General features: G+C 51.8%; 8 protein-coding genes across 8 annotated transcripts; 3 read left to right on the top strand and 5 right to left on the bottom strand.

The window, feature by feature from the left end:
- Window positions 1–2,107: 2,107 nt before the first annotated feature.
- TGAM01_v200574 (nitrogen metabolic regulation protein) lies at window positions 2,108–3,493 on the top strand (the record flags this gene model as incomplete). Its single annotated transcript, XM_018808183.1, has 1 exon — window positions 2,108–3,493. One exon carries the CDS (start codon window positions 2,108–2,110, stop codon window positions 3,491–3,493), a length of 1,386 nt encoding a protein of 461 aa, XP_018658583.1.
- Window positions 3,494–4,325: 832 nt separating this feature from the next.
- TGAM01_v200573 (C-8 sterol isomerase) lies at window positions 4,326–5,074 on the bottom strand (the record flags this gene model as incomplete). The annotated part of the gene is made up of 2 exons (XM_018808182.1): window positions 4,326–4,690; window positions 4,762–5,074. 2 exons carry the CDS (start codon window positions 5,072–5,074, stop codon window positions 4,326–4,328), a joined length of 678 nt encoding a protein of 225 aa, XP_018658582.1.
- An 830-nt stretch (window positions 5,075–5,904) lies between these two features.
- Window positions 5,905–7,974, bottom strand: TGAM01_v200572 (hypothetical protein; the record flags this gene model as incomplete). Its single annotated transcript, XM_018808181.1, has 2 exons — window positions 5,905–7,391; window positions 7,467–7,974. The coding sequence occupies 2 exons, from the start codon at window positions 7,972–7,974 to the stop codon at window positions 5,905–5,907; spliced, it is 1,995 nt and encodes a 664-aa protein (XP_018658581.1).
- Window positions 7,975–8,556: 582 nt separating this feature from the next.
- TGAM01_v200571 (hypothetical protein) lies at window positions 8,557–10,034 on the top strand (the record flags this gene model as incomplete). The annotated part of the gene is made up of 3 exons (XM_024548581.1): window positions 8,557–8,916; window positions 8,979–9,334; window positions 9,413–10,034. The coding sequence occupies 3 exons, from the start codon at window positions 8,557–8,559 to the stop codon at window positions 10,032–10,034; spliced, it is 1,338 nt and encodes a 445-aa protein (XP_024406592.1).
- Window positions 10,035–12,068: 2,034 nt separating this feature from the next.
- TGAM01_v200570 (hypothetical protein) lies at window positions 12,069–12,739 on the bottom strand (the record flags this gene model as incomplete). Its single annotated transcript, XM_024548580.1, has 3 exons — window positions 12,069–12,169; window positions 12,259–12,333; window positions 12,412–12,739. The coding sequence occupies 3 exons, from the start codon at window positions 12,737–12,739 to the stop codon at window positions 12,069–12,071; spliced, it is 504 nt and encodes a 167-aa protein (XP_024406591.1).
- A 698-nt stretch (window positions 12,740–13,437) lies between these two features.
- TGAM01_v200569 (hypothetical protein) lies at window positions 13,438–14,159 on the bottom strand (the record flags this gene model as incomplete). The annotated part of the gene is made up of 3 exons (XM_018808177.1): window positions 13,438–13,501; window positions 13,568–13,926; window positions 14,067–14,159. 3 exons carry the CDS (start codon window positions 14,157–14,159, stop codon window positions 13,438–13,440), a joined length of 516 nt encoding a protein of 171 aa, XP_018658577.1.
- A 1,823-nt stretch (window positions 14,160–15,982) lies between these two features.
- On the top strand, window positions 15,983–16,954 carry TGAM01_v200568 (hypothetical protein; the record flags this gene model as incomplete). Its single annotated transcript, XM_018808176.1, has 1 exon — window positions 15,983–16,954. The coding sequence occupies one exon, from the start codon at window positions 15,983–15,985 to the stop codon at window positions 16,952–16,954; it is 972 nt and encodes a 323-aa protein (XP_018658576.1).
- A 1,254-nt stretch (window positions 16,955–18,208) lies between these two features.
- TGAM01_v200567 (ABC transporter) lies at window positions 18,209–22,754 on the bottom strand (the record flags this gene model as incomplete). Its single annotated transcript, XM_018808175.2, has 3 exons — window positions 18,209–20,546; window positions 20,620–22,286; window positions 22,353–22,754. 3 exons carry the CDS (start codon window positions 22,752–22,754, stop codon window positions 18,209–18,211), a joined length of 4,407 nt encoding a protein of 1,468 aa, XP_018658575.2.
- Window positions 22,755–22,858: the final 104 nt, after the last annotated feature.

Here is a 22,858-nt window from a genome sequence, read left to right as displayed (position 1 = left end):
CGATTGGCCAGCCCCAGACTATCTCCAGGCGGTGGTGAGAGCACAGCATCAAGCAGCCAGCCATCCGCTCAGCACCTTTGGCCCGATTGGCGGTGCATCTTGCATGGGCTGGTTCATTGATTGACCCTTTATGCGGACAGGACAGTACGAGCATTTCTGCGCAACTCACTGGCTGTAAACCCGTGGCTAGCCTTGCTCCAGTCGGGTCATCCGCTCGCATGGATCGATTTTTTGTAAGAGATTTTGGAGCAATCAGGCCAGCTCGCGAGCCGGACCTGTCTGACTGGTCCGCAAGACCCTGTGTGTTACGTAGCAGCAGCAGCACGGCATAGCTCTCGACGGAATCTAATCAGATGTTGCCCGGCGCGCTGTTGCTCGGAACTCCCTTGCAGGGGTCCATGATGGCGGAGATCGGGGCTAGCCAACCCCAAAAAAGAGTTGATACCACTCTGGGCAGAGTACCTGAGGGACCTGTTCATGCCTTTTGCCTTGAAGCCAATTCTTCTTCTTTCCCCTTGGCTGGCTCCGCCGCTGTCAATCACGGGACTTGCTGCTGGGATATTGACTGTCGCGGTCTAGAAGGAGGCAGTAACTTGCTCCCCTTGCTGGAAAATGCTGGCTGTGCAGCGACACTGCGTCCAAGTCCACCGCAGCAAGTTGATATGTACCTGCTTATCTCTCTCCCTGATCGGATCCTCGTCCATCAGACGGCATCGGTACAAATGCGTCGCGCAGAGGTACGGGCAACCCCAGGTCGCGACTGTATTGGTACCTGTGACGGTACCTGGCGGCTCCGACCTTCGCTCCTGCTGCTCTAGGAACAAGGGCTGCGACTGTACACTGTACTCGGGCAGTTGCGATGCTTGCATGTAGCACCTGTGCCAATCTCCATCTGTATCTTGCCGCAAAGTTTAGTATATTGGGGTACATCCAATCTTTCCTTAGTCGAGACATCATTTGCCTGAAGGCAGATTAGACTGGCGTTTTCAAGCTTTCTCCCCCTCCATCTTCTCAATTTCATTATCCTGACCAAGACAAACGCCCCTCCCTCCCATCATCCCTTATCGCCCTGCCACCCATAACTGGCACTTGCACCATTAGCATCTGACTGGTTTCGGCGAGCCGCCGCCTTCCAAGCAAAGTCCAAACGACGCGCCCATAGAATTTGGCGTGGCGAGGCCAGCTTAAACTAACGCCAATCGTTCTTTTGTCGAAGCTAGCCTGCTAATTCGCCCGAGCTAAGTCGACTACAGCCGTCGTCCTTATCGGGGGAAAAAAGGAAGCCCCCTCTGTTATCCAGGTCTTATCCCACCGTTGCTCTGATAGATAGCCTCTGGGATTTCTGTAGCCTCTGAATCATTCTTCTTCTCCTTCTCTTTCTCACTCCCATCATCTTGGCGAAACATACCACTGTGGTTCTTCTTCTTGTTTCTAACGTTGCTCCGTACACCGACTGCAACGACCCCTTTTGTCTCGCTATATCGCAGACTCGTCGTCCGCTGACAATCCCGGTTCCGGTCTCCTCTGGCCCCTGCCACCAGTCGCAACTCGCATCTGCAGCTCTTTCTCACCCATTCGCTCGCCGCTCTCGAGCTCCCTCCGCTACTGCTGTGCTGCCAGCCCAGACCCGACGACTCCTGCGCTACGGTTGATCCAGCCAGACACTCCAGGCTGCCTCGTACCCTCGTGGAATACTGCATTGGCGCAAACCGACCCTGTAGCAGCCTCCATCGCCGCGTCCAGCCGCCGGCACTGGCCATAGACTAACCACTACTAATACCGTGCCTGCTGCTTGTCCTCCCACGCCGGTCTACGGCCCACGACCCACGGTCCACGGTCCACTGTCATACTCTGCTCTTACGTACTGGCTATCCGCTCCGATCCATGAGCTGAGATCACAAGCCCTACTGTGACCTTTTTTTTTCTCCCCCACCATCAATCAGCAAATTGAAGGCGATTCTGCAGGCGGGCTGGCGCGTTTGGATAACGGTGGCCTCGCCTGTCGAATAAATACCCTGCGCCGGGACGTCAGTCTTCCACTTTCGGCCGACTTGCACCACCTCCACGGCTTCGGCCTGAAATCCAGCGAATAGAGGGCGACGGAGCCATGCCGGCACAATTCAACGGACCCGTCACGGGCAGCATTCCCATCCATATCGTGACCGACCAGACAAACGGGTTCCATAAGCAACACAAGCATTCGCGATCCTCCTACTCAGAGGCGTCTCCCCTTGCCAACTCCAGGAACAATTCCTTGACCTTTCGCCCGCCTAAGAGGCTCATGTCTACCCCAAAGACCATTGCCGTTATCAATGCCAGCGGCCGCCAAGCTGCGTCGCTTATACGCGTAGCTACGGCCGTTGGCTACCATGTGAATGCGCAGCTGAGGAATCTTGAGGGCGTCATTGCGACTGAGGTATCGACCAACCCAAACGTCACTGTCTTTGTTGGCGAGCTCTACACCAGACACCAGCCTACCGCGGAGAACAGGGACGTAACCAAGAGTGGTTCCTTACCGGGCGTAGGAGTCAACCACGAATTGATCGCAAATCTTTTCCGGGGCGCGCAGCTTGCATTCATCAATACCACCTTCTATGGCGATGAACTGGCAATCGGCAAGGCTCTTGCCGATGCAGCCAAGCAGACCAATATCCAACACTACATATATTCCTCCATGCCCGATCACGCAGCTTACAATAGTGGGTGGCCGTCGCTACCTCTATGGGCCGCCAAACACGAAGTAGAGGAATACGCGAGGCACTTGGGTCTCCCTGCCACCTTTGTGTACACCGGAATCTACAATAACAATTTTACGTCACTGCCCTATCCTTTATTCTGCATGGAGCTGCAGCCGGACGGCTCTTTTACTTGGCAGGCGCCATTCCATGAAGACGCCAAGCTTCCGTGGCTGGATGCTGAACATGACGTTGGACCTGCCATTTTACAGCTTTTTAAAGATGGCGTATCTAAGTGGGCTGGGGAGCGCATTGCCTTGGCATACGAGTATCTCACGCCGGTAGAAGCATGTAAGTTATTTGCTCGTGGCGTGGGTCGCCGTGTTCGCTATATAAGGGGGCCCATTGAGATCAAAGTTCGTATACCTACCGGCTATCGACAACAGCTAGAAGCGCTGGAGAAGCTTTTCGATCCTAATGAGGAGGACGCTAAGAAGCAGCCGCCATACTTTGGAGACCCCAAACTGGAAGCTAGCTGTCCGCGGGAGGCGCTTGAGTTGTGGGAGGGCCCCCGAGGGCTAGAAGAATATGCGAGAGAAATGTTTCCATTGGAGGAAGAAGCCAATGGCTTGACATGGATGTTTGAAGAGGAGGACGATGGCCACGACGCTCGAATCGAAGCTCGAATCCAGGCTACAACGACTTCTGTGGAGAACATGAAGATTCAAGATGATGCAGAGGACGACTCATCTGACGACGACGACGACGTACTTGTCATGCGAGGCCGCAAGCGTGCTGAGGAAGGCTGGCTTGCTTAGAGAGGGGATTTTGAGCTGCGAGACGCTATTAGCGTTGGCCGTGTCTGTGTGGAGCTCCCTTGTCATTGGATGAATGATTACTGTATTTTTTTTTAAAGCCCCGGCGTTATACGACATGGATTTGGAGCCACGGACTGAGTCAACTGGTGTATCTGGAGAATTGTTTCTTGTCTCTCTGTCTTTGTTGTCTTTTCTTGTTGGCCTTTGAAAAAAGAAGGCGCGGGTGTTTACTGCTTTATACGGACTGAATTTGTGGGGAACAAGGATTCCTCTATGCAACTCAAAAAGAGAAAAAAGTGTTTGGGCAATGGATGACGGGAGTTTTCAAGGTGACGATGCTTTCCTTCTCTTAGCACAACTGCACATGTGCGCGGCGTTGGTGGAAGAGTGGAAGCCGAGAGAAAATACATACATATATATCTACCTGTATACCAAAACCTGATGAAGGTGCGTGTCTTGGACTTGGTGGAGAATGGAGGATTCTGTTCGGGGTGATCTACATCCACTTATACAGCGGTACATAGCGATGCGATCCCGCGATACGCGTTTCTCTGCGATTGCGTCCTATCTTGCCATAGAGTAAGATAGTATGTTAGTTGTATGGAATAAGATTTCTTATCCGTGATGGCTATCCTTATGCGTACAATCATTCGATGAATATGTCTGATCCACCCATCCTATCTACATATTGCCGGCTCATCTCATCTAGCGTCATTAACCAGAGTGAACCAACTCTATTGGAGCGCAAACCTCCCTCTTCCTTGTTCCTCATGACAAGTGATGATTGACGATCCGTCCCTTCCTCTTAATACACCGCCCATCCCATTCCGTCTCAGAGCTTGCCCTTGAGCAAATTACCAATCATCTGCTGGCCGGTAATATACGTCGTCTTCCACAGCGTCGGGAAATCTAGCGTGCTGGTCAACCCATCGGCGAATCCAAAGAAGAGCATGGGCGGGATCCAGCCGCGCGCGTACTCGAGCGCGAAGCAGGCCTCGGGCATCTTGTACTGCTTGACGTCGCCGCGGCGCAGGTGGTGGACGCTGCCGGGCGGGTAGATTTCGGGCTCGTACTCGCCGGGCACGTAGGCCATTTGCGTGCCGGAGAGGATGTGGAAGTAGTCGTCGGCGGTGTGGCGCCCGCTGTGGCCTTCTGTGCCGACGGCGGTGCCGAAGATGATGAGATATTCAGTTATACCTGCATACACAGGCATTAGCAAACGCAAGGCAAAAAAAAAGGGGGGGTTTCAAGTATAAGTGAGTATTTACTGGCGTGAAGAATGTACATGCCGCCCATAGCGCCGCCCGCATTGTTAAACATCCAGTCCTCGTTGAGATTCACATATCCAGGCACCTTTTCGTTGAGCTCGTCGACAATGTACTTGACGATGGCCCTCGTGTCGTTGCCGTGCTGGGCGATGCCCCTCTGCGCCAGATCGTGCAGGTGGTCCATCTCGAAGATGTAGAAGCGGTCCAGGTCCTGGTCGATCACGTAGACGACTGATGCCAGCAGCGCGGTGAGGAGGCCTAGGATGGCGAGGAGGCGGCTGATGCCCGGAGGCGAGGGTTGGTTTTGAGGCATAACTTTGTTTTGATCTCTCTTTTTTACCCAATACCTACTGCTTGAATATATATATATATATATATATATATATAAATAAATGTTATTTATTCATATAAGGTACCGAAAGGCTATGTGGTATGATACGGTTGGTATTAGTGGGGTGCCCGATATCTAGAGGGAACGGCTGATGGGCAATTGGACCAATCAAAGAAAGGAAAGCAGGTATACAACCGGACAACACAAGTATGAATTGATTGTACCGAAAGGAAGAGTTATATAACCGATTCTCCCATCCACAAGCGCCCTCGGATTTCAAATGTTGGCATGTCATTCGGGGCCCGAGGAGTCGTCCCAGCTTTCTGCCGCATCTCACCGCTCGGCCGGATCGCCGTGATCCGGATGGCGCCCTCTTTATTTGGTGGAGAGCCCGAATTTCAAAGTCCCTTTCCGTATTCGTATTCGGTCCCCTGAAGTTCTAGTTCGTTATAATGTAGCCTACCATATTCATTATTGTTAGACAATACTAACCAACGCGGTAGTAACTGGTTGAAGAGATATAGATTATAGAGACCGTACTTTAAGCCTGTAGTTGATTATTGAATTTTGTCGTTACGGAGCACTAGCTCTTTAGTTAAAACGCCTCGACGCCTCCAGATATCTAATTCCCCCTTAAAGCCATACATTTGTGTACAAGATCCTCCCTGCGCACCTAAAAGATGAAGAGACAGATAACAGTTGAAAAGAAAAAGAAAAGAAGACTAAAAAAACAAAGCGACCCCAATATGGCCCTTTTTCGAATCTCCATATGACCTGATCATCATCACGTTCGTAGCTTTTGTTCGCACCCGCTACTCCATCTCCGAGTCTACCATGACTTCTGTCTTGTCCGCATCATCGGCTTCCTCATCTGCAAGTGCCATGTTGTCGGCCTCTTCCATCTCCACATCATCCGCAATCGCACCGTCGCCGTCGCCGTCGCCGTCGCCGTTGATGTCTTTGTCGTCGTCTTTAGATGCACTGCCGTTGATTTTGGGATTCGAGCCTTCGATAGCAAGATTGTCTGAGGCATCAGCCACAATTTCATCGTTGGCATTGTCGCTGGCTGTCATTGGCTTGGGCTTCTTAACTATAGGGATCACGCCAAGCTCGGCTTCGTGCCCTCTCCAGCGGGCGAGACGCCGTGTTGACCGTCTAATGGCAGCAGCATATGAGCTCACCTCCTCTCCGTAGTCGTCTGCGTCAGTGGCCAAGAGGCAGAGGCCGCCAACGCCCCTCTCTCTGAAAACGTTTTTGCCCTTGTCGCCATTGACGGGTAAGCTGCGTGGAGTATGGTCCTCGGCGTCGCTGTCCTCGAAAGGATCAGCCTGAGCCTGAAGACGCTTGTATGTCCTCACGATGGCGCCCTCTTGGCGCCTGAGCTTCCTGCTTTTGTGATGACGCCTTCGGAGGCCACGGTCTAGAATGTACTCTACTCTCTGGCTTCTATTCCGCTCAACAGCAAGCTGATGGGCTGTTGGGGGACGAGGCTTTCGGGCGACAACACCGTCGGCTCCATTACGAGCCGGCGAAGAGCCTTCAAAGATTTGATACTTGAGAGGGGCGGACCTGTGTCCATTCATAGTGGCAATTTTTCTGGCCAGCAATCTCGGCGGAGTTGATCGGTTGCTTTCCATATCAGACTCGTGCTTCGAAGGTCTAATTCGAGGCAAGATGGCAGGGCCGTCGTCTGCAACCGTTGGCCGCGCTTTCCCACGCTTCTCCCGTTCTGTCAAAAACTGATGGTCCATCTCCAAGATGGTAGCTCGAATTTTCTGCTTCTCGTGGCCAAATTCTATTTCGACCTCAGGGTCGACGTTCTCTGCAGCTTCCTGTTCTTCGGTCATTTCTTGAAGCTCAGGAACGCCCTGGTTGGCAACATCAACACCATAATCAACACCAGCTCCAAATGGGTTCTCTTCACATCCTTCTTCGGTGAAGTCAGATTCTAGATAGAACCACATTAGCCACAAAAAGGCCTTGGCTCTGGACATGCTGGTGTACTGGGTTTTCATGATGACATCATGAAACTCGCGATGGGGTGGAAAGTGAAGCTCTGCAACCTTCAACGCCGAGTTGCACATAACAAAGATGAGGTTGACGGGGTTGGTGCGCGGGATATCGTGTTGTTTGATCTTTTCCAGGGAAGTTGGCTCGTCTCTGTCTTCCGCACCGCCTTTTAAGATGGACTTGAGTCGTGGAGCATCCTGTAGCTGCTTGTAGGCGTGAGGATCTTGCTGTGCTTGCAGAGAAGGGATAGCGTGGTATGTCCGCAGCTGTGCTCGCATCTCGGGAAAGACTATACGTAAGAGTTGTGTTGGTTAGCTTCTGTATGCATACTATGCCTCGTTAAACCGGGTAGACGAAAGCTCACAATTGAGAGTAGTGTTCATGCGGCCCATGTTGACTAGCAAGCAGACCATGGCCATGCCTTTGGCAGCCTCTCGGTCATTCATCAGCTTATCCCGGAGTACCTTGCTTGTCTTGGAACTCCGTGCCATGGTGTCGATGTACAAGTCGGCGAAGCACTGTTTCTCTAGTTCGGGGTCATACGAGTTGGTGAAGACCTTTTGGTCATTGTCAAAGACAGCCCTGAGAAAGTCGTACTGGATATCCTTGCGCCAAAGGGGCTCTCCGTCTTCCTTCTTCAGATGTCTAATTTTGCCAATCAATGACTGCGCGTCCTTGTCTTTGTCCTTATCCTTTCCTCTGCCCTTGCCCCTGGAGGGCTTCTCAGCGGCCTCGGAGGGCGTTGCAATAATGGTGTTGTCTTCGTCGTCAGCATCGGCGCGTGAGGCGAACGATTTGCTTTCTGCTGGGGCGGGAGAGCTTGGCTGCTCTACATCGGACGTGGCGTCCACGGAGCTCGGCGAGGCAGCCATGGCGAGGGTGCAATTCGGCGCTGACAGCGACTACGCTGAGTTTGGTGAGAGAGAGAGAGAGAAAAAAAAAAGTTAAGAAGGGCAGGTATGCGTCGTTCGTTTGCTTCTTCGTCCTGGTGGTGTGGATGATGGTATTAACGCCGCATGATTCTGATTGACAAAGTATCAAGGAGGATTTCAACGCGGGCCGATAGCGCAAGTCGAATCGTTGAGGCCGATGGTGATGCTTGATGCTGGATGCGGATGGTGGTGATGAGAAGGTCGCGCGGTGGTGAGAGATGAAGGGATGGAGATACGGATGCAAAGTGGGAAACGGCTGGCGATTGGCGTTTCCACCGACAAAGCTAGGTCTACAAGTACTCGGGAGGCAAGAAAAGCTGAGGTCAAGCACGAGGCGCACGCACGCGCATCGCTAATAAGGCTAGCAGGATAAGCCAAAATCGCCCTGCGATGGCCGACACGGCCGTGGCCTCGCCCTAAAACTGCGGTTGTGGGAGGCGGACCTGCAATCTCCAGGTACACGGGCGCAGTTCCTTGCAGCCAGGTACCTGCGACATCTGGCATGCTGTGCTACAGCAGGCAATGGGCTTCTTCAGTGGGCGCGCGTGCTGGGGAGATGCCGCCAGACAGAATGAGTTCACTGGCCCCAGCCTTTGTGCTGCAGCCAGGCCAGCCACTCAGCGCAGACCCGTGGCCCCCTGCAACTGCCGGGCGGTACCTGGCCTGGCGTGCTGCCCCCGGTCATTTCTTCGCAGTTGCGCTCACGACGTTGCCGTGCAAATTGAACATAAAACAACCGCGCAGCGACGGGCATCACAAGCTCTCAGGCCGCTCCGGCCACTGCTCCCCCTCCCCGGCACCTCTGCTATACTAACCCATAGGACCAGCCACTTCGAGTATTCTTTGGAAAGCCTCGCTTTGGCAGCGAGAGTACGTCTTCTTGTTCGTCCACGTCTCCATCCCTCGCGCTCAAGATTTTTTCTGCCGCCCTTCTTTGCGCCTAGCTTCGAGATCGGCCTAAAGCTCACCAACAGCCGCATCAGGAAATCGAAAAGACACACTCGTCTTGTTTCACCGCCAGCCGTCATCTCCCCCGGCACGAATCATATTCTTCGCAACTCTACAGCACAATGTCATCGGCTCTGGCTCGGGTGAGCACACCCGCGAAGCAGGTCGCGACAGCCCCAGCGGCCAATAGCCCAGGCACATGGAGACATCCCCGACTCCACGAAATCGCCAGGCGCCGTGATGCCTCAAATTTCTCCGAGAAGAATGTGCGGCGCATTATCTATAATATCATCGCCTTGCTGTTGATGTGGTGCCTCCAGCTGCTGGCCAAGTTCAAGATCGACGCGCAAATGTGAGATAAAACAGGGCACAGGACCATGGGAGCTTCTCAGGCAACTGGTGTGTTTTCTAACAAAGGATCAACGATTAGGTTCCCCAAGCCGTTTCGACAATACTTTGGCTGGGCGTGGTTTCTCGTTCAGCTGGTGCCCTTCATCCAGATTGGCATGGCATGCCTGCCGCTTGTCCGCCCCAAGGACGAGCTCTCCGATATCCCGTTGACGGCTACGCAGCGGAAACTGCTGGGACTGAACCCGGCACTTGGCACAGTAACTCCCGACGCAACATTCAGCACCCCGCCGAGATATTCGCGAACGCCGTCCATGGCTGGTTCTTTGGGGAGCAGAGCTAGTTACAACGGCTCTCCTCTCGAAGGACGAGGAAGCCCGGTCCCTTTTTCTCCATCTCAGAGCTTTGCCGGCTCCATCTCCCAATTCTCCCCTCATCCCATGGGAAGTCCTCTATCACAGAGTGTTAATGGCATGAGCCATAGTACATCTTCTTTTGGATCACCAAGCGCCTTTAGCAGTTCCTTCAATGGCGGCAACTTTGGCGCGGGCGGCAACTTTGGCGCGAGCACCTCGTCAAATGTCTTTTCTGATCCCGCCTCACCAAGCCCGTCAGCAGGTAAGAGGACAAGCATTGGGCTCAACAGCAAGTGGCTGTACGAAAAGGGAAGAAAATCAACCTCAGGGAGCACTTGGGTTCACTGATACAAAGGAGATTATCTTGGCTTTGGAATTTTCTCTGTATCAATTGGCACTACTTGGGAGGGGAGACGCTACCATCTCTCAGGGCTGGACGTATCAAACAAAAGGGCGAGTGCCGTTTTGTAGGCTGGCGTGCCTGTGGCGGCAATGTATAGACCGGTCCGTCTTAATGATAAACGTACGTAACAACAGGTATTTGGTAATTGAACAATCTTTTCAACAGCTACATGGCTGCAAAGCAAAGCGAGCAAAGGGTTCCTCTGCGTTGACGTGCCCTCAAGGCTAGTAGCCTATTTACACTCACTCGACGAAACTGAGATTCAGCAGACGGAACTGATTTGGGTAAGTAAAAACGATCAACACACAAGGGAAATGAAAGAGAAGCCCTGCTGATGGAACCAAAAAGCAATTATCGTGATGGATCTTTCACAGAGGAGACTTACACAGAACAAAACGGCAAAAAGAGATGCGCGAACCGGGACTCGAACCCGGGTCGCGTGCTTGGGAAGCACGCATGCTAACCGCTACACTATCCGCGCCGATGATGTAATAGGCTTATCGCAAAAATCTGTACTCACGCATTATAAGAGAAGTATAACTCTTATCGTAGCTATAAGCTATAGCCACCTTGAGCCGCTCGCCTTTTGACCCCTCCATCGTTACCATTGCTCTCCCAAGCCACTTCTCCCCTCCTACAGCTTTCTACCCAGGCATATAGACCAGGTATTCACGGCCTCAACCTTTCTTCCTGCAAACCACCTCAAAGATACCCTCTCCACCTTCCCCGGAACTGTATCCTCAACCCTTCCCACCATGGCCAACAAAGTCGACCGCATCGTCGCCCGGCTGCAGGAAAAGATCACCGATGGCGACTTTTACGAAGCGCAGCAGCAGACGCGAGTCGCCGCCTCCCGCTACATCAAGACGCAGAACTGGTCTGCCGCCATCGACATTCTCTACAGCGTCGCGCAGTCGCTGCTCAAGGCTCAGCAGGGCGGCAGCGGAGGAGACCTGTGCGTCATGATGCTGGACGTGTATAAGCAGGCTGAGCTGAAGCCTGATGCGACGAGCAAGGGGAGGCTGTTGACGTGTTTGCGGCTGTTTGATCCGCTGGAGCCTACGAGGAAGAAGTTTATCACCGAGAGCGTGGGGTGAGTTGGCGATAAACACTTCTACCTCTCTTGGGCGAGCTTTTTAAACTGACTATGGACTGGGACTAGATGGTCTGCCAAGTTTGGTGAATACCCTGCCGGCGACCCTGAAATACATCATGTCGCTGGTTCACTATACGCAGAAGAACACGAGACTTACGAGGCCGAGCGACATCTGGTATTGGGAACGAAGGACTCTCCCGAAGTACTTATTAACATGGAGTACGCCTGGTACAAAGAAGGAGACGCCCATATGGCACCGCACTTTGCAGCACGAGCCGTTCTACCCTATCTCCTCGTCGGCAACGTTCGCGCCGCTACCTCAACCTACCGGCTCTTCATCAGCGCCCTCACAAACGACAACCCGGCTCTCGGCGTCCAAGATGTCTCCAGCAACACTTCCGACATTCGAATCTTCCCCAGCTTGCCGCTGCTCAACTTCCTGGGCCTGCTGCTCCTGGCCATCCAGCGAGGCGCTCCCGAAGTCTACAAGGGCCTGGTTTCCAAGTATGCGTCGCAGATAGACGAGGCGGAGGCGTGGGCGGAGCCCCTAGAGATGATTGGCGAGATGTACTTTGGCATTCAGAAGCCGAGACAGAGCAATCCCTTGATGGATATGATGAGCGGACTGTTTGGCGGAGGCGGAGCAGCGCCGCCCCAGCAGGCACGACGTCCGGGGCTGCAAGCTCCTGCTGCTGAGGGACTCGACTAGACAAAGCTTTCTTTGATTTTCTTTCCATTTTTTTTTGTTCATATCATGGGTTTCGGCAGCGACGAGTAGGATAAAAATGGGTGATGTATCATAGACACAACCGGCGTAGGAGGATAGAAAAGGGGGTTGGAGCTTTAAAAAGAATCATGATCAAGCACCGATTCTGCCGTCGTCTCATGGAATGCGCGGCTGTTCCTCTGGCTCGAACATCCAGTTATCTTCAGCTAAAGCGTTGACCTTGGCTCTATTGCTCTCACGCACAGCTTCGAACAGGGCTAGAGATTGGAAAATCAGCTCAGGCCTCTATTCTATATCAAGTAATGAATTCTGAAAAGGCAAAGTATTCATGCCTGTCGTGACTTACCGTCAGGTTGATCAGCTATAGAGCTGTGGCTAATTTGATAATGCCGAATCGCCTCTGCTAGACGCTGTTTCTCCCCTACAGATTCGATCATTAGCATGTAATGTTCCCTTCATATCTTAGCATAAGGAAATAGGGACAGATGCCAAACCGTACTTTCATTCTCCTGCTGATACTCCAACGCCTGCAACTCCTCCTCATCATCCACCACCGGCGTCGGCGGGTTCCCAATCTCGACTTCGCCGTGCTGGTCTCTCACAACAAGATCCGAGGCCTCACCCCGCGGCGTCCTCTCCGCGTCCAGGCGCACGCTCTCGGCCGGGTCTGCAGAGGGCGCATTTGGCCGTCTGATGAAGTGGCTTCGGAAGAGGCTTGTCTTGCTGGTGTTGCTGGAGCTACCGCCGCCGCTGGGGACGTTTGCGAGGCCGGAACTTCGGGTGGTGCGTGTCCCGTTAAGAGCAGCGCTTCGAGTGCGGTCCGCCATATCTCCCTGTTTTGCTTCTTTCTTCCCTTTGCTGTTTAGTTGGAATCCATTTGCGTGTACAGGTTATAACAGTACAGATAACGTGCTGTGTTGTAAATGTTTCTGGAAATGAATGAAAGGGATGTCAGTAGACGAAATGAAGAGTTATGAAATGGATGGGATATCAGGGTGAGGTTGTGTTTATAAAACAAGAAATCGCTGCTTCAGGCAATTGAGATCGGTTACAGGGGCGGCTAGCGCTGGCGGTGACAACTGCGTCTGCGCGCCTAGCGTGCCCTTCAACAATGGTGCCATCACTTACTTATAAGGCCAATTAAAATGTCACATTCCAACATTATATCTAAACTAGTAGGTATGGATAGTATGGGATATACGCTACGAGGTTATATGGCCTCATCTGAATGATGCAATAAAAGATCACAAAATATCAATGCATGGCCGATTCTTTTTACTGTATTATATAAACATGACTCAAGTTCAAATTGATACTGATACAAGAAAACAAGGGCTCAAATCATCATCGACTACGTTCCGAGAAGTGTGTGTGCTTGTTTGTTGCCAAAAGATGAAAAAGAAAATCCAGACCCTCCCTAAGAGCCCCCAAGTTACGCCCGTGATCCATAGATATGCGCCAACACTCGCCCCCCCCCTTTCGTTTGCGCGCTGCATAAGTTTAAGTTCGATTCAGTTCAGTTCAGTTACAGAGAAAGGTTGTAGGAGTACTCGTCCTCCATGTTCTGGCTGATCCATAGAACGACAGAGCTAAGTACACAAGGATTAGCTGATTCCAAACCAGAGTAGAAGCGGGCTAAGAAAGTTTATACATACCTGAAACCCACCAGAGCGTTGCTAACCAGATTCTCGATACCCATGCTCAGAGCCGGCATGCCGACGCCCGGGACGATGAATTTGAGGACAAAAACGGTGACACCTCCGGCCATACCGCCCGCAAGGGCCGCGAACCCCAAGAACAAGACCACACGCGCCTTCCATGCGACACCAGATCCGCTATAGCTGAAAGAGTCGGTGCTGAGGCGCTGTTTCTCGACCGAGTTGATGATGAGCATGCCCAGGCTGGAGAAGATGAGCGGCAGCCAGTCGACGAATTTTACGTGGACGTTGGATCCGTTCTTGGCCGACTTTGACCAGACGGCGGAGTCGAGCATAACGTAAAAGGCGATGGAGAACTAATGAATGAAGGAAACGCATACGTCAGCTAGCGGTTCTACGAAGTTGCGGCATATCGAGGCATTTTCAATCGTCGAACAAAGTCCGAAAGACTATCTCTGTGAAATATGAGTTGAAGACAATGCAAAAACAAACTCACCAGAGCCCCGGCGCCGTAGACGCCAGCGTTCCGAGCCCACATGCTGTTTAACCACTCGGGTTTCCTAAACTTCCAAAGGCGCTCTTCCTCCATGATGTCGAAATCGCGATGGTGATGATCCGATTTAAAAGTAAGGAGATGATCAGGTAGCGAGTGTGGCGGGTGATGGACGCGCTGAACGGAGGCAAAGCTGGCGATAGAACGGAGCGGCGTTGAGAGGATGGCTTGCTGAGGCTTCTTTGAATGGTGATGACGCTCTTGGAGAGACGCTGGGATCCGGCGGTAGCGCAAGTCTGGGCAACGTCAGAGTCACGTGCGTAGCGTCCTGGGCGGCGTCAGCTGGGCGGTGCCGCCGTCGTACGAAATTGGTTTTGAAACGAGGTAATGCGAGAGAAGATGAATTAGAGAGAAGCATTGGTTTCGGGTTCAATTAGAATCTTCTGATATGATATAGTAGGGGCGGTATATATGTTCGCATCATCTCTCAGACATTTGCCATACATTGACGTCCTTTTCCCCTCTAATTCATTGATCTGGATTATGTCCACTATCCATCATCTATCACGAATAAGGCATGTCGCAGACCTGAGCCATCAAGCCATCAAGCCCGCACTCCACCGGTAACAGGAACCTGCAGGACCCTCATGGCTAGCCTCAAAGAAGCATCTCAGCATGTGGAGAATTTTCGCTTCTCGCGCAAGGAGAGCCCATTCGCTATCGTGATGCTTTTGTGGCGCCTGCCAGACAGATGGTGCCTGGGCATCTGCACGTCCTGGAGGCTTATCATGTAGACAGGCAATTCTATCTAGCAACCCAGTCATGGCAATGTCGTGACTTTACAGCTATTCTAACCTACCGCTACTACTGCTCTGAGTAGTATACAGGTATACCTATTTTATATACCTATGGACCGACTGCCTGAAGAAAAGAGTGCTGAATAACAATTTCCTAGATAGTTATTTATCACATGTTGCGGTTGTATGTAATACAGAACCATTGGAAGCCATCATAGCCATGGTTGGAGTTTAAACCTCGCTGCATCGTCTATCCTTTGATATCAGTTTCTTCAGTTGATGCACCACCTCGTACTGAGCTGCCCCATATCACGATTTCCATATCCTGGTCTGGGGATCATCCCCAAGATAGCAGCCGCTAAACAACCTTGAACCAACCAAGAAACCATCCCCACGCACTGTAAGGACTCCCTGTTACCAGGCCGATACGAGCTTTTTCCCAGTGCGCTGAGGGCCCGTGCCCAGCCTCTCCCGCCGCCCTGCCGCCCGTCATTGGCGCTGCATTCCAGCGCCCGTACAGTGTGCCATGTGCGCTGACTCCAGTAGCGCCGCTAGCAGCAAATGCTAGCAGTAGCACAGCACCGCATTTTACGAGAACGGGGGGCCTCTCTCCAGCTTTTTTTGCTTTAGCTGCGTATGGTGGTAATATTGACTGCGTCTGCCCTTGGCCCAAAAGGAGGTCTGAAAACACGCGCAGGCCGTTTTCAGTCTGTCTCTCCCCAGCATCGCCAAAACCCTCGTCAGCGCCGAACTCCGCCCTGGGAGGATATATTATTTCTTTTTTTCTTTTTGGGGAGCCTGGCTGTCATTCGTTCGCCCTTTTATCGCATCGCATCGCATCTTTGATCGCATTCGTCTATTGTTTTCTTGGCTCGCAATATTCGTTATATCGAGCTGCGACAAACTCGATTCTCAGCCGCCGTCTCAACAGCAAAGCAGAAGCGACGACAATACACGCTCCGATTTTCAACCTCTTCCCAACAAGAGTTTCCACCCCGAATCGAATCGCATCAACTTGACAGCTCTGATTGCGCCTGAGTAGACATAGAATCGTTGTTCGCCTGCCTGCCTGCCATACTTCAGCTTGGTGTCCATTCTTGAAAATCGAAAATCCCCAACAACATGCGGGCCTCCAACCTCTTGTCGACCCTGACGGCCTTTGCCGTGCTGGCCTCTCCCGTGCTGGCCCAGAAGAAGGGCTCTTCCTCTTCCTCGAGCTCAGTGTCTTCTGCGTCTTCTGCGTCTTCCGCGTCCTCATCGCCCACTCAGTCGCCCTCCCAAACCGCCGACGACTCGGGCCCTACTGGACTGCCCACGCTGACCGGCCCAGGCGGCCCTGTTCCGACATACCCAGCGCCCACCGTTCCGCCCACCAAGAATGCGCCCTTCATGAAGCACTCCAGCGCGCCGGACGGCACTGTCTTCATCGCCGTTGGCGCCATCCTCGGCGCATTTGGCCTCGGCGTTCTTCTCTGGCGCGTCATCGTCAGCTTCCTGCTTCATCGCTCCGTCCGCCGCGCCGCTCTGGCCCAGCACGAGGCCAACACCAAGACTGGCTTCCCAGCACCGCCCGCGCCCTTCTACAAGTACTCGGACCACGCCTCTCCCGCTGCGCCTTCCAGCGGCCGCGGCGTCCGTCGCACCAACCGCAACACCATGACTCCGTCTGCCGCTCCCAGCCAATCCAATCTGTTCTTTTCGCCCACAGCAGCTGGTTCCAACGCTCCGGGCGCTCGCGGCTCGGCTTTCCTGCCCTCCGGATTCTACGCTGCCGGAAACTCGTCTCCTGGCGGACAGCAAGGCCCTTCCATTAGCTTGACCAACCTGCGACCTGAATCGACAAGCTACCCCAACGGCTCGAGAGGCTCGCTTATGGGCCCGTCGCCTCCCGACTCTCCTCACTTCTCCCCGCGAAGAGACATGAGCAGCAGCTCGGTCAACCTAAACACTCGCCAGCCGGGCCAGCGGGCTCCAAGTGCCTATCTCGAAGACTTGCTTGCCGATGAGCCTGGCAGCCTTCCTCCGCCCCAGATGCCGCGCGACAGAGCCAGCGGTAGCGGCAGCCCTCGAGGCAGCCCTCGAAACAGATACTAATTTTTCCAAAACATTTTGTTCTTAACATGATTATTCTTATTCTTTTCTTGGCGTATTTCTAATGTTGTTATTACTGTTGGTATTACAAAGTATACACAGTTGTTCTTGTCTTTGATATCTGTCTTGGAAGACTTGGGGTTCACGGCGTCGCTGATGATAGTTTATACGGTTTATTCACCTGTTTATCTACTTTGATTTCATCTTGTTGGCGTATGATGAGATCCCGTAAGCAGGGGGCAAATGCGGGCTGAAGGACGTAAGCTTTTGTCTTGTTTACTATTTTTCTGGATAGAGGATTGCGCGTGGCTTTGTAAGAAAATTCTGTAAAATCAACCAAACTTTCTTCATTGTGAAGCACTACTACTTTCTTTGAGTACATGTATCTACGTAGCTTGTGTGTTATGACTGATTGTCTGCTGCAGTATCTTGATGTGCTTTATGAATTCAGCCTTGAATTATATCACATAACATCTGATAATGCAGCAGTGAATTATTGATGCTGTACCTATTCCATCATGAAACTCGACTATGAGGGGACTGGGCGTTTAACAAATATGTAGGTCTTTAGTAAGAAAAGATGATTTACTAAGATACCAAGGATATTGTTATACCAGACCAAGGTTTAAACCTCGCAGATTCGACTTTGCTACATTGACCTCACGACCTCGACTGTGGAGTAAGCATTTTGTTACTATTTCGGATTTGCATAGATAAAATTACATTCATAAAAGCATTAGAGATGCCTAGGATACTACTATCAGACCAAGGTTTTCTTTCGACAGCTCAACTTTGCGACCTGATCTCGCCAACTCCACCATGGGGTCCTCACACACTCGAGTTTTGCTAGGGAATACTGCATAATGAATGAGAGTCACGAGATGCCTCGGATTATGAGATATGGGACTTGTAACCGCAAAGGCGCGTATGGTGGATTAAATATCTATATATAAAGCGTACGCCTCTTCGTACTTGAGACTGCCCATATGCTTGCAGTTTCCGTCTTCAAAACCATACCCTCCTTTCCCTGGTCTATTAAGTTGTAAAAAAGAGTAACATGAATGCCGTAAAACGTATACCAATTTGATCAAAACTTTTTGTAAGTGCTCAATTCATAAAGAAAGCACTTTTCCATTCATTGGCTCAACAGACAGAAAAGAACATCATCCTATCTGAAAAAGAACCAACGCGTGAGAGAAAAAATATATATATGTAGAGGGAGAGAGAGGATTGGAAATGGATATATCGCCATTCCCCTTAGGGGTTGGCAACGGCAGCGGCAGCGGCAGCATCCAGTTGGTCTAACTCGAGCTTCGCGTGCTCAATATCCTCTACGCGAATGCCACTCCTGTCGCACATGCTCTTGAAGATGCCATCCATCTTCCACAGCTCCAGAGGCGTGGCCAGCTCAGCAATGCGACCTTTGTCCATGACGCAGATGCGGTCGTAGCCAATGATGGTGCGGAGACGGTGAGCGATGCAGAGGAGAGTCTTGCCCTTGAAACCGGTAGCCATGGTTCGTTGGATCTTGTCATCCGTCTCCATGTCCACGCTGGAAGTAGCCTCGTCGCAGACAATGATTTGTGAGCCGCGGACAAGAGCACGGGCGAGGGCCATGAGCTGGCGCTGGCCGAGGGAAAAGTTAAGGCCGTCTTCTTCAACAACGCTATCAAGATGAATGCGTGAAGCATCAGCCTTGCGGTCTTCCATGTTAGCATCCGCGGGTACGAGATCGGCCTGTCGAAGGGCAGACCAAAGCTCCAAATCAGTATGCTCTTGGAAGGGGTCAAGATTGCTGCGCACAGTGCCCATGAATAGAGTAGGATCTTGAGGGATAATGGCAAGGCGGGAACGCAGGTCAAACAGACCGATGGTAGCGGTGTTGATACCATCAATTGTGATGGACCCTCCAGAGATCTCGACAAGACGGAACAGAGTGCTCATAATGGAGCTCTTTCCCGCGCCAGTACGGCCAACGATGCCAATACGCTCTCCACCCCGGATGTGGATGGACAAGCCCTTGAGAACCAGAGGTAGATTGTCTCGGTAACGCATCTCGACGTTGTCAAAGATTATCTCTCCCTTCTCAGGCCAAGATTCGCGAATATCAACAGTATGAAGAGGGGCTTCTTCTTCAAGCTCATTGCCGTAGTAGCGGAGACGTTCGACAGCGTTCATGCCGTTCTCGACTTCGGCCAATTGGCGGATGGAGAACTGAAGCAACTGCACAATGGACAGAATGTAACTGAGGACTAGACCACCAATGGAAGGATTGACGCTGAATCGTGAAGTAACAACAAGGATTCCAACAGTGAAAACAAGGAGGTTACCAATCATGTCGATTCGAAGGGATAACCAGCGCTGGTTCGAATAGGTAAGGAAGTAAGCACTATCCATCTCGTCAATCGACTGGCGAAGATCCTGGATAAACCGGGACTTGAGCCCGTAAGCGCGGATCGAAGCCACTCCCGAGAGACCTTCGCCAAACTTGGCAAAGACGGTGGATCGCAGGACTGATTCGAAACGCTTGACCTCTCGGGCCGATGCGCGGTAGTACGAAGCGGCGCCGATGAACAAAAAGTACAGGGGAACAAGAGCGATAGCGAAGTAGTGAAAGTATGCGATGATGAGCGCAAAGACAGCAGTGACATTGCACAGGGTGAAGAAGTACATTCTGATGGCATCCGTGAGATTGTTATCCATGACATCGACGTCACGCGAGAATCGATTCGTGATGCGACCTAGTGGCGTAGTGTCAAAGAATGACATGGGCGCGCGTAGAACTCGGAACATGGCCTCGCGAAGCATGACCTTGCTGGAGTTGGTTCCCAGGATAGACAGCAAGACGGAGAAGAGGAACATGAGCAAGGCTTGCACGGCGCCAAGGCCGGCGTAGATGCCAATGTATTGGCCTATTGACAGTCCAAACTTGTCCGAAGTCCAATACGACAGCCACAAGCTGGTCATGATATTGGCGCCTTGGGAGAGCACAAGGACAAAGATGACGAGGGGGGCGTTCATGATAGTTCCAGAAGCACGAACATAGGCACCGTAAACGGACCAAGGCACACTGGCCTCAGCTCTTTCCTCCTGCTGCATGAGAGCCGCGCCCTTCTTGTTCTTCTTGGCTTTGCGAGCTTCGGCGGTTTCAGTCAGGACGAGTTGTTTCAGCTTGTCGTCTTCTTCTTCTTCTTCTGCTTCTTCTTCCTTCTTCTCAACGGCAGTTGTTTCCATCAAGTCCTGGAAGCCCTTGTGGTCTCGCATCAAATTGTCAAAGGTATCAACGGCCTGGATCTTGCCGGCATCCATCCAAACAATTCTATCGCAACGAGAAAGAACCCAAAGCTGGTGAGTAGCGAGAATACGGCACTTATCCTTAAGGAGACCCAGAATAGCATTATCAAAGATGTGGCGACCGACGTGAGCATCAACAGCACTAAGGGGGTCATCCATGAGAACAATATCGGCATCAAAGTAAATAGCTCGTGCAATGTTGAGACGCTGCTTCTGGCCACCAGAGATTGTGATACCACGCTCACCAATTTCGGTAAGATCACCATGTGGAAGCATGTCCAAATCAGCTTGAAGGGCACATCTAATTAAAAACAAAAAAGAAAGTTAGCTGCTGAGAACAGCTGATACCATGTAGGAGTAGGGAGTAGACTTACGCTTGAATAACTTCCTTGTACCATTCACGGTCCATATCCTTGCCAAACGTAATGTTGTTCTGCAAAGTGGTGTTTTGAATCCATGCGTACTGAGGGCAGAAAGATCTGGATGCGCCAAAAACGACGTCACCTTCAGTTTTACGCATATCACCCGCCAAAGCGGCGAGCAGAGAACTCTTGCCACTGCCGACAGTACCAATGACTGCAATCAATTCGTTTCGACCAGCCTGTATATTAAGATCCTGTAGCTTGAAAGGTTCACGTTCTTCCACCAGGGTGCTAGCGGAATCCTCAGTAGCTGCAGGTTGAGCAGTAGGCTTGAGAGCTTCCTTTTTTTTCGTGTCCTTCTTGGTTTTGCCAGCAGCACCTTTGTCGGCTTCCTTGGAGGGTGTCTTTTCCCAGGTAAAGGAGGAGTTGACGAGCTCAATCGCATACTCTCCTTCAGGCTTGAGAATGACATCTTCCTCTTGTTCTTCTTCGAGAAGGAATTGTTCAATTCGCTGAAGGGAAGACCAAGCATCGGTCACTTGACTAAGAACAAGGGGCAGCAAGTTGAGCGGAATTCGAAGACCATTGAAAAGCGCCAGGGAAGAGAAAACCTCTGCGGGTGCCAGGCCGTGGTTGGTTAGGGAGTAAGTGATGAAGGCCAGCATAGACGCAAAGATGGGCATGGACATGCTGACAGCATTGATCGCATTACGGATGGCGAGCAATTTCTGTATAGAGAAGATCTCCCTAGCCCGAATCTGAGCAAGACGATCAATGAAAGACTTCTCCCAGCCAAAATACTTGACAAATCGAACCGACTGGAGAATTTCCTGGGTGAGTGATACACGTTCGTCGGTAATCTTGTTGATGTTCTTCCTCCGGCGGAAAAGCGACGCCATGGCCCTTGTGATGAGAGGGACACCAATAATCAAGAGGCCAAAGCCAGCCAGAGCACTGTAAGTCAGATTGACCAACAACAGGACCAATGTGATGATACAGGAAAGAGGAGAGGTCCAGGTCATGTGTAAGAGAGCTGAGGCTTGATCAACACGGTAGGTATCGACGCTCATCAAGCTAGTAATGCGGCCGTTGCCCCAGCCCAGGAGCTCCTCTGGAGCTCCCTTCTTCCCCTTCTTCGCCTTCTTCTTGTTGCCTTTGTCCTGATCTTCTTGTTCGCTTGTTCCAGGCGTTATGGCCGCCTTGGTGGCACCAGCTTTAGCACGACCCGAAATGACCATGGATTTCTCGTAAATCATGCCAATCAAGACCGCGCGAGTTTGACCACCCATCATCATACCTCGGTAGATAAAGTGGCTGATACATACGCTTTGGACGATCTGCATGAGAGTAACACCAACGGCCAACCCGACACCGCGACCAATATGAGGACCAGGAGTGTGGCTAACGTGGGCGACATAGGCATCGGTTGCAAACTGGATCAAGTAGCGAAGGACAAAAGGCGACAAAACTTGCATAAAGGATGCGATGAGTGAACAAAGTCCGCCGAGCCAGAATTCAAATGTGAAGCTATCGTGTAAGGCATAAAGCAAAGGTCGTTTTGAGCCCTTTTCTCTATGTTTCTTGAATGCCTCCTTGACTCTGAGCGTCATTGGTTCTGCTGCTCTGTCCGGGTTGACGAGCCAGATATCCTCTTTCTCTAATGGGCGTCTGTACCCAGCCTGTAGTTTACCGTTAGCTTTCACACAATTTCGATAACAGAGAGTTCAGCTGCACCATAAACTCACAGTCATAAGCGGGTTCACCCATTGGAACGTGAGTCTGCTGAAGAAACCGGCCTCATACTCTCTAGAGACTATACGCTCCTTGGGAACTTCGGGTATGGCGCCCCATCGCATGGGATTCAACTTCTTATACCAGGGCTTTTCCGCATATCGTGGGGCGGGTGTCGTGGCCACACTGGCGTCTGTAGCATAACTTCTAGTAGCCGCGAGCGGCTCTTTCGGTTTGTCATCTTCCTGGTCGGATCTAGATTCAATTCTTTCGATATCATCGCCGTGCTTCTCATTCAAGTGAACCGCATTCCCGCTCTCAGAACCACTGTCCGAAGGAGACTCAATGTTGATAGCGTTGCTGTTTGAAACAGCTTTGGGTGCCTGTGTCTCCTTTTCTTCACCGGGGTCTGCCATATCTATACGGACCTCAGCGCGATGGCCAAGAGGAACGGTCACTTAGACCAAAGCACAGATCTCGCCCAGCAAGGCGAGTGGCGCCACGGAGATCTTCTAGGTCG

This window comes from Trichoderma gamsii (assembly GCF_001481775.2).
Source record: "Trichoderma gamsii strain T6085 chromosome Unknown Scaffold_2.2, whole genome shotgun sequence".
Lineage (NCBI taxonomy): Eukaryota > Fungi > Ascomycota > Sordariomycetes > Hypocreales > Hypocreaceae > Trichoderma > Trichoderma gamsii.
Note: the sequence above shows the minus strand (reverse complement) of the source record. Positions and strands in the feature narration are given on the sequence as shown.